The sequence below is a fragment of the Hippocampus comes genome, unplaced genomic scaffold (assembly GCF_001891065.2).
Source record: "Hippocampus comes isolate QL1 unplaced genomic scaffold, H_comes_QL1_v1.1 scaffold174, whole genome shotgun sequence".
Classification (NCBI taxonomy): domain Eukaryota; kingdom Metazoa; phylum Chordata; class Actinopteri; order Syngnathiformes; family Syngnathidae; genus Hippocampus; species Hippocampus comes.
Window position 1 is genome coordinate 1,278 of NW_017805983.1, and position 10,739 is coordinate 12,016.

The following is a 10,739-nucleotide window of genomic DNA, read 5'->3' on the forward strand; positions in this document are numbered from 1 at the left end:
CCTCATGCATGGACAGTTCTCGTTTTCAGCTACATAACACTAATATATATTTTTTTCACAGTTTAACTGCAGGGCAGGTTCACTGATTACTTATGTCATTTCATAGCCTATACATAGCCTCTTGTTAACAGCCCCATGTGCCATTTCGTTTCACACCATGAAGAATATTCACACCATCACGCTGCCTTTGTGCAACAATGATCTTGATCTCTGCTCATAATTGTCGATGAGAGCCACCGACCGATACTTAACACCCCCGCCCCCACCAATAATCTGACATTCAGTCCTCCATCGCAGTAGGTGGGGCTATACTGCAGCAGTTTGACGCGAACCATTACCTGCAACAGAAAGAAGCAGTTTTGTTCACAATTTTAAGTCATTGCGCTAAACGAATGTTTAAATGAATAATCTGTCAGCTATGATGGTAGCAGACTACAATGGTAGAAAGAACATAAACCACCGAAATCATTCATTTGGTATGAGAGCGGTGCAAGTGTCAACCAGAAAGGTGGCCATTCTACTTCAACACAAAAGCTTAAATGTGGCTTGTGATAAGGGAAATGGCGCCTCAATCATTGCAAGGGTGGACCAGCCAGGACACCTCCCGGGTCATGTTGCGCATCGATGCTCCGACACTGCTAAGAAAGAAAACAACAATTTGGATCATTGTCATATTGCCACCGTTCACAACAAAGGCCATTCGGAGCAAAAATATGAATCACGTAAAAAGCAGCTGGCAAAGCAGGAGCGTCGAAGATGGTGACGAGCACTTACAAAGGCCATCCTCAACTGGTGCGGACCCCCCGGTAAATATGCTCTCGCCCCGTCTCTTTTTCCTCTTTCTGCATGGACGAACAGCATATACATTTACATAATCATCTATAGGTAAATGATAGCTACACGTTTCATTTATATGGAAATGCATCTGCCGTTTGGTCGAAGAGGAAATCGTTGAAGTGTTGGAAAGCGGTTGAGAAAATGTGTTTTGGTGAATAGTCGTGAACAGAGACGATCTCGGCACATCTCCGTCTCGCCACTAGAATGACACAGTCACAGGTGCACACACAATCAAAAAAGTTTGGGAACAACATTCTATCTTTTTCTTTAATTTCAGGGTTCGGAGTCAAAGGAGCAGAAGACGAGTCAAGTACCAACACAAAAAAAAAAAAAAAAAAATCATAGTGAACGTTGACCTATTTGAAAATGAACGAGAACAGATAAGTTCAGCAATAATTCATGGAATGATGAATAAAAAATGTTTAACATCCTAGAGACAAGACATGAAATTAAGCTACAACAGTAAACGAAGAAAACCAATCAAATGCTGAGCTGACAAGAAGTTTGGTGTCACAGTTAAGAACCGAGGAAGGAATGAAACTGAAAGTCAAGGTGCTGGCAATGTTTCTCCAAACCCATTGGAATAAAATCATCTCTTTTTGATTCCTCTTTTTTTTTTTTTCAATTTAGGCTTAAAAAAAAAAAGAACCCCAACAGGTAAAATAAATACATACAGAACATGAAAATCATCAAAATAGTCCACAGAGTGACAGTTTCAGCACAGTCAAAAATCCACTAAGAGATAAACCAAGTCAGACAAGTTGTCTTATCCGATATTTCACCCCAAAAATGTGTTTGAGCCTTTTGTCTCCGCGTAGTGCTGGCAAAAGAACAAGATTTTTTCTCTGTTGCTACAGCGGGGAATTTAAACCAAACGAAAGGTTGAACAAACAAAAACAGAACATGAAATTCACCAGCAAAGAACAGCAGAAACCAAATACAAAATATGATTTCCCCCCCCCCCCCCACAAATTCATCGGCGACATATTTAACATTGTTTCAGGTCATGAGGCCTTCACGTTTTCAAAATATGAAGAATATCATCATGGCTTCCCTCATTGAAGTTTCCAGTCAACAATCAAGGAGACAGAAAGGAAGAGAGAGATGCACTGATGTCACATCCTGCTGGGTGGTCACAGTGTTGTGTGCTGCCATCTTTCCACAAACAATGCCTACATTAATGAAACGCAAAAAAAAACAAACAAACAAAAAAAAAACAACTAAGTTTTGTACTTCAACCACATCCATGAAAGCTACGTCACCTCAAACCCAAAACTGCGTCTTCCCAACAAGCGTTGCCCCTTGAGGTCCCTTCCCCCCTGCACAGATGCCAGCACCAATCACGTACACCTCACATGCAAGCTCCGAATAACCCAAATGACAGTGATCGTATTTTACAAGGTTACCAGGTCGGGGGTCGGCACTACTCCGATAGATCAAACGCGCGATCAAAAGCCTCGGGCGGTTATGTGGATGCTTCGGTTTTTCCTCGCTTCCAACAGTCTTCGGCTGGAAATCCTTGTAAAGATCCGCGTGGAGTCCCAGCGAAGATGTGAATTGTCTTTCCAGAACTCTTACAATAGTAAGTGTGCTTTTTTTTTTTCCACGTCACGTCTTTTATTGTTGCTTTTATTTTATGTTTTTTTGTGGCGACTCACAAAGTGTTGAGTTCAAAAGAGATCACAGTTGCCAATATGGTACTGTCAAAATGTTTCTATATTTCTTTCGAGCAGTTTGTTCTCTTTGAGTTGGGGAAACGTCTCGATTTCTATACATAATATTCCTTGTCCTTGTCTTTGGGTCTCTTGCTGGCGGCGCTGCCTTTGGCGCTGCCGCTGGGGGTTTTATCTTTCACCACGGCGCCGTTGGTTTGCGCCGAGTTGCTGATGTAGTTGCGCGTCTCGTCCACCTGGTAGGACCCCTCGTCCCTGTTTCTGTACTTGTACATAGCGTAGAGGAGGATGAGGATGCAGAGGGCGGCGGCCGAGACAATGCCCACCACCATGCCCGTGGTGCTGCTCGATTCCCGTATGACCTCCGAGGCCCCCGGCGGGACTCGCCGCACCACGCCGGGCACCGTGGGTAAGGCGGCGGGCACCGTGCGCAGCATGGGCGAGGTGATGTAAGGACCCCGCGGCTTGGTGCCGTCCGGATCGAAGGACGTGGGGAGGGGCAGCAGGACTATGTCCGGCTGCGGGGGTTTGACCTCGCGGTTGTTCATTTTCCCAGCGGGCAGCTTGGGAAGCGCGGCCGAGGGGGCCGCCGCGGCTGGCGTGCCCCGGGGGTTGGGCAGAGGCAAGGTGGCCGTAGTCCTACCTGCCTCAGAGGCTTTGCTAGGCCTCAAGTCCTTGGCCTCCCACTTGGGTGCGAGGGCTTTGTAGCCGCCTTCATAGGTTGATGTGGTCAAGATCTTATCTGTTACCAGGGAGAAGGTGTTGTCAAAATCTTCATCGTCAGTCGGGGGCAGGCTAGAGTCGAACGCTTCGCCAGAGCCAAACCCCGAAATCACCATGCCATCATCATCATCACCATCATCACCATCATCATCACCACCATCATCACAATCATCGCCGCCTCGGTCCGACAAGCAAGGTCGCCCCGCCTCGGTGGCCATGGCCAAGGATTCTTTGGTGGTCTCGATAATGGTGAGGAGGGGGTGGAGGGTTGGGGGGAGGGAGATGAAAGAAGAGCGGGTGGATACAGAAGGAATGTCTATGGGATCCTCCACTAAGACGGGGATGACTAGCTCCCCTCCTGCAAAGCCACAGAGAGAGAAAGAGAGACGCGCGTCAGGTGGCACAAAGGCTCCCGGGTTCAAAGTAGCAACAGCAAAAAAAAAAAAAAAAAAAAAAAATTTAAGCAGATGATCAGAGAACGCAAAATGCAAAGCTCAACATAGGGAAGAAATGAATACCAAAAACAAGAAAGAAATTTGGAAACAGAAAAGACAGCAGCAGTGCAAACGTAAGAAAAGTTCGAACCAAACAAGAGCCACGGTAAAAGGACCAGCCATTAGGAAGGTATGTGTTGCATCAAAAGGCTCGAAGGGATGCACCGGGGTGAGCGGCAACAAAATGACTCCATACACCGACAGCTGCAAGTATCCTCGCCACTGGACTTGGTTTGCCTCACTGTCAGCTTTTCCACGACGATATAAAATGATGTTTGCTATCATCTCGTCGCACCGCTTGCTTCTTCAATTACATTTCAAATCAATTGACAAGTGGAAGGATGGGCACATTTTGTCAATGATATAAAAAAAAAAAAAAAAATTATCTAAGTGCTAAAAAAAAAATGTGTGTCATCGGGTGTGAAGCAGGAGCCTAAATCTGCACTCACGGTAAGCCTTTTAAGAGGCTTGTTTCATTTCCTCAGAGGTGAATGTTGCAAAAGAATATGCATGAGCAAATAAGAACAAACGTTCACCTTGCTTTCATACAAATACTGTCAAAACAGAACCCAAATAAAAAGTTGCTTGGGTGTTTGGCTTCTACATAAATGACACATGCCGCTTAAAAAAAAAAACAGACCTGTGTGAAATCCACACAAACTTGGTGGTGAAAACGACGGCAATTTTTTTCCCCTCCTCCGTATCGGCGGGCTCCCCAATTTGCCGCTGGCCTCTCTTGCCTTTTGACTCCTACAGTTACCACCACCATGGCACAAAGTCATTCGGCAGTCCAAAAACATCTGAATGTTTTCTCGTGGGCACGCTGACGTCCTCACCCCGAAGGCCTCAATCGGGCATTAAACACGCAACGTTAAATATTACTGTATTTTCTGCACTAAAAGGCGCACTGGATTATGAGGCGCACCTTCAATGAATGGCCTATTTTGTCTTTTTTTTTTTTTTTCATATATTGGACGCACTGGATTATAAAATGCAATCTACATTGCATCCACTAGATGGAGCTATGCTCCTTCCATTCGACCCGAGAGGCGTTCACGACCGCCTCCAAAAAACGTAAATTACCGATTCCTTCAATGAAACTACGAAAATTGAAAATAGTGCATCAAAACAGAAAATCAAGCGAGGAAATCTCAAAATAAATTATACAGAATTTATTTGGGCATTTCCTTGAGCATAGCTCCAACAGAACAATTAGATGTCAGTAAAATGTAGGAGACTGGACTGTCTCAGAAGTGTTTGTTATTTATTCCTTTGTTGTGTACTTTATTCACAAATGAGGAAATCACAAAATACATTCTGTCGGGGGGGCTATAGAATTTATTTTCTGATTTCCTTGCTTGATTTTCTGTTTTCATGCATTATTTTCAATATTTGTAGTTTCATTGAAGGAATCGTTAATTTACATTTTTTGGAGGAGGTCATGAACGCCTCTCGAGTCGAACGGAAGAAGAGAAGGCACGGAGACGGACAAAGCGCACCGGATTTTAAGGCGCGCTGTGAGCTTTTAAGAAAATGGAAGACTTTTCGCTGCGCCTTATAGTGCGGAACATAAGGGATGCTAAAAATCGTACTTCAATTCTTCCCAAGGGGAACAATCATCTTCCATAGTCATTAACGGGAATGTAAATCATTCTTTACCAGTACAACGTTGTAAAAGTCCGAAAACATTCAGATGTGCATTGAAGCTGCTCATCCTCTTGCCAAAGTGGCTTGCTTGTACATTGCAAAGGCTCACAAAAAGGGCACGAGAAAGAGATGCAAACCTTATGGAACAGCAATGTGGAAAGAAAAAAAAAACTGAGATGAAAGGAACACAACTAAAATCAAAGAAAAGGATGAGGCATTGCAAAAAAACGTTGTTAGAGCAAACGTTGAAACATTCACAAAGTAAAAGCCACAGATAGAGCTATCCAGAAAGGGATCAGTCATAATTAAGAAGAGAAAAAAAAAACAGTCAGCTCGGAAAGAGACAAACAAACGACGACAGACCAAAAATAACAACAAATCATAAAAGCCTACAAAAAGGACAGTTTTGAAAAGAAGAAAGCATACCATCAGTTTTGTCAACTTACATCAACAAATTGCCCGCATGATTTTGGCAGGAAGAAAAAAAAAAGTTTACAAAAGAAAGTTGCGTAAGAATGCCTCTGGACAAGTTATATGTAGGTTACCTTTGAGCACTTTTCGCCTTACTTTGTCGATATTTGTCTTTTTCGACAGGATGGGACAGGGAGGCAACAACACATACACATCCACACATGACATGAAAAATAATCGGCAACATTCTCTTCAGGATAGATCGATATAGATAGATTTTTTTTTTTAAGATATATTTTTCAAAAGATATTTTGTATTAAAAAAATCATTTATCTACACTTACTCCTTTATGGTTAACTTTCATTAACGTGTACAGCCTCATTAGTTGTTTTTTTTTTTTCTCGCTACCTTGTTCATTAGCTTTGAACAAAAGGAGGACTGTACATATCTTGGAATCTGGACATTAAAGGATATGGGAGTGGGGGGGCGTGTGAGACGGGGGTGGGGGGGTAACCTATGAACATACTAGGAAGGAAATGATAGAGATGGGGGTGAACGTGTACATCAGTTGCCATGTCCATGTAAAGGCGGCACGAAGCGGTCGGGCGGCATTAGAGCTTTTGGCTGTAAGGAAGGGATGGGGATATACAAACAATGAGCATATTCGTACATGCCCATCTACAAAAGAGAACAGCACTCTCAACACTGACAGTTTTTACAAACCCTAAACTGCAACTTCTTTGCCATGCACCAAAAGCCGCCCGGTCATTACGTTCCAATTTCAATCTCAGCTAGGCATCAAGTGACAGGAAAATCGTAGAGAGCAGCATTTAAACAGTTTGCACAGATAGCGGCTCCAACTTTTTTTTTTGTTTTCTCTGTGCGCCCATGATCATTATTATCTTTTTTTTTTCAGTTTCAAACGTCGCCAAATTTTGGTGTCGCGGATTCACAGAGAAAAGAGGAAGCGTCAGTCCAATTGGAAAAAAAACAAAACAATCATAAGAAACATTGTCAGGAGTCAATCTTAGCAAATGAGCAGATATTTCAAATCTTGACATTTTCAGAAAGAAAGAACAGAGGTGCACATATATGCTGGAAATCATATATGCGTCCTGAGGACAATAAATAAATAAACAAACAGATTAGCAAGCAAGAAAAGGCATTAAATTTGTCACACTATACCAAAGATGAACAACCAGAAAGCACACACTGAGGCAGACAATTAAAAAGAGAGGAGGGACAGTTTCAAGGTCAAGTGTCACCACCTTCCTTTAACTAATAATAAACATTTGTATTATTAGTTAGTTAGTAAAAACAAAACAAAACAAAAAAAAACATTTCTCTTGTTAGTATTTTGGAGACAGGACAGAGCGTGCGGTCTGGATGTACGTCAGAAAGGAGAGGAACATTTTCTATTGAATTGGCGTTTTTTTTTTTGTTGTTTTTTGTTTTTTTATTCCAGTGTTAGACATTGGGTTAATGCATGCTTAAGTAAGTTGCATTTAGGGAGAGTAAGATAACATCATAACACTACGACAAGCTTGGGGAGGGGTGTCGGGGTAGAGGCTTGACAGGGGCTACCTGTCACCAAGGGCTGCAGGATGTTTTCTCAGGCAAAGGAAGCATTGGTATGCAATTCGACAAGTGGGTGAAGGAAGGCGCACCGTATAAGCAACATTTTGGTCCTGTAACCCAGCAAAGGGCACAAGTCGACCGATCATTATTCAATCGTGAGCAACCAACAGCCTTCGTCTGACAGATGCAACAGTTGAGGTCACGGGTTCCACAAGAGCAGACTTCGTGGAGAGTTGGGAGATTGCTCTTAAGGTTGGGCTACATCCTCCGCCCTCATTTACTTGGCAGTGTTGTTTGTATTCTATCCACAAAACATTTGCGAGCAAGAAAAGCTGCGGCAGTCAAAAAAAGCTTCAAATAGGTGGAGAGGACCTTGATGTTTTGGTAAACACTTTAATCCCAGCTAAGCTCTTGCACAAGCATTTCTTCCTGGTAAACACGATGCTATGCTTACCTACCCAAATTTTGTTTGCGTTACCGCACTTGTCCAGATGGACGCGATTGGACGGATGAAAGCTCCGCCTCGGCCAAAATACTGTAACTCTCCATTTCCCTCGACATGCGGCTGCTTCTCTTTTTAAAAAGAGACGCGCGTGGCGATACAGTCCCAGCGCTGGTGCTGTTATTGCTAAGAAAGAGTAGCAGAACTAATCAATGTTTGAGGCGTTTTCTCATCACCCTTGGCGGGGAAAAAAAAAAAAAAAAATCATACACGGTACCTACAGAATTCTGAGGCCTTGTTAAGTAAATAAGCCCGCAATCTTGATTGACTGGGAGTCTCAGCGGTTTAAAGGTCGCAGATGCAGAAATGTGTTGAACGGCACTTCTCGGCACTTTCTTCTCCGAAGACGGCGTTCCCGTGTCTATCCTGCGTTTGCTGAGCCGTCCGAACGGAGATGAATCGTGACCACGAGGAAGGGATTTTGCCACGCGCGCATCCCATGAAAGCCGAAAGCCGCCGAGTGCCAGCGCTAACCAAGTCAATGGGATTTCAACCCTGAAAATTCTGGACGAGTCAGTAATTTGAGGACTCCAAATCCTATTGTGGACGCGCGTATTGTGCCCGGAGACCCGCTTGAAGCGCATTCATTCACCTCCCACATGTCGCAGGCTGATTACCAGATGTCCATAAAACGAAAGGGCCCAAGATGATAATGCTTGCCTTCAAATCACCTTGAAAAAAGTGACGGGCCGCTGACGACTATTTTTACATACGACACTGAACAAAATAAGTTCAGCTGGTGCAGTTAAAGCGGAAATAGGGTGAGCTTTATGAGTACACGGACCATCTGTTAGGCAGCCCACAGATATATATCGTCTATTTCACGTTCTACTTGGAATGCGAATGGGCACGACTCTCCTCGTTTGCTCTCTTGTGGAACCCACATGGGATCAAGGATAAGGGTTGAACAGTTTTTTTTTTTTTTAAATAAAAGACAGACAGCACAACCAGAAGACACCCGCACACAGCAGACAGGTAGGACACACATCACGAAGATAGAGAGACAACCAGTTCAAGTGACACACGACGACATGCTCCACAAAGGCTACTCGGTAAGGAAGTTAGCGGACAGTCATGGGTGACGGAGAAGCAGCAGCAGCAGCAGCACCGACAATGGAGGCCAGTCGTAGGCGTGCAGAAGCAGGGGCATGTCGAGGGGAGGAACGGGGGGTGGGGGCGGGGGGGCTTATGTGTTCGTTTTCTGGAGCTGCGCCGCAGTCCGATGCGGGGTGCATGCCACAAATGCCTTCTACTTGGAGCAACAGATAAAATAGAAAAACAGATATACTTGGTCGCAATCAAAGTCTTTTTATGCCATCTGCATTCAAACGGTAGATGCAGAGAGGCGCGGGGGCAAAAGAAGGATGGGTGAGTGTGGACGGAGATGGGAGGGGGAAGTCAGTCGTTCACACGCAACTTTCTTCAGACAGAATGGGGTCGCCTGCATTAGGCAGAACAAAACCATGATGGCAATAAAAGATTTGGTTGCCTTTCATTTCCCTACGTTTGACAATGGGGGCGGGGGAGGGGGGGGGGGCACGTGTTTGTTTCAAAGCCATATGGCACAAAATAATCAATCCACACAAACTCGATGAGGAGGAGAACTTTGAATTTTCCAACCACCAAAAGTTCATGCGGCACAAGATGAGGCAAAAACGGGAGGAGGAGCGGCTCTGTCCTTGCTTGGAGGATGAACGGTGGATGATGAGAAAGACACCAAAAGAAAAAAAAAAAAAAACACCACCACCACCACAACAAAACAAAAAAATGCCCCAGTCGCGTCCCCAACAACTTAAACCAAAGGAAAACAAAAAACAATGAAAACATTTTTTTTTTTTTATGGAAAGACGCCCAGCAACTGGGCCATAATCAACACCAAAGATGTTCACATGTGCATCACAGGAGAAAGACCAAAGCAAAGGTTTAAAAAAAAAAAAAAAAAAACGTAAATTGAACATCATGTCATGCATGACGACTGGAAGTGGGTTCAGGAATGAGGTGATGAATTTCTGTGTCAACATGACAAAATGTCCATGACGGGTACATATGAGGGTGCACTGGATGTGAGCCCCGATTCTATCTGAGGGGAGGCTACGGATTTGAGAAAACTTGGGCTTGAGGGTCAAAGCTGAGGGTCATCATTCCAAAGTTGAGATGACACAAAAAAGCGATACGGAAATGATTTGGAAATTGGAAATATCGAACTTGTCTGAAAATGTCAGCCAACTTTTTAAAAAAAGGAGTCTATTTATCTCCATTCTTGTCGTGGCAATTCAAATTCGCTGCCAGGACACCACTCCGGTTGGCTTAGCAACAGCGGTGGGAAAATAATGTCACGATATCCAATATTAACAAGATAGCCAAAGTGTCAGCATGATGCGAAAACCAGTTTCATGGAACTTTTCAAGTCTACGAAAACCAGTTTCATGGAACTTTTCAAGTCTACGAATGGCGTGCGAGAAGGTCGTTTTGGCCAGCGGAACAGCAGGTTGTTGCGCCGCCGAAAGTCACCATTTCTGTGCTGGGACTGCAGTGAGTAGTAAAGGCAGCAGTCAAACCCGAGCTTCCTCAACAATGTCACTTAATATCTTGTTTTCCAAGTCTGTCGGATCACATTGACAGTGTGCATGTTTGTGTTCTCGTCTGCAGAAATAAACGTGAGCTTTTGTGTGTGTGTGTGTGTGTGTGTGTGTGTGTGTGTGTGTGTGTGTGTGTGTGTGCAGGGAGGAGGGAAGGCAGGATGAGAAAAGGGAAGAGAGACAATGCGCACAGAAATTCGAGGATATCTGTTCTCTATTAGAATGTTTCAGGTAAGGCAGACCTTCAACGAAAGGAAAACAGAGGTACAAACAAGAGAAGAGGAATAGGGGGAGG

At 44.1% G+C, this 10,739-nt stretch overlaps 1 protein-coding gene across 15 annotated transcripts in view; it reads right to left on the reverse strand.

The window, feature by feature from the left end:
• Positions 1-1,093: 1,093 nt before the first annotated feature.
• nrxn3b (neurexin 3b) overlaps positions 1,094-10,739 on the reverse strand; it is a 215,121-nt gene continuing 205,475 nt past the window's right edge. For 12 of the 15 annotated variants that reach the window (XM_019891069.1, XM_019891076.1, XM_019891075.1 and 9 more), the window contains one exon: positions 1,094-3,591. In XM_019891069.1, coding sequence (XP_019746628.1) covers positions 2,606-3,591 — 986 coding nt within the window. In that variant the 3' untranslated portion in view covers positions 1,094-2,605. Of the gene's footprint in view, positions 3,592-6,158; positions 6,410-10,739 lie in introns of those variants that run through there. The other 3 variants (XM_019891081.1, XM_019891083.1, XM_019891082.1) reach the window with 2 other exon arrangements.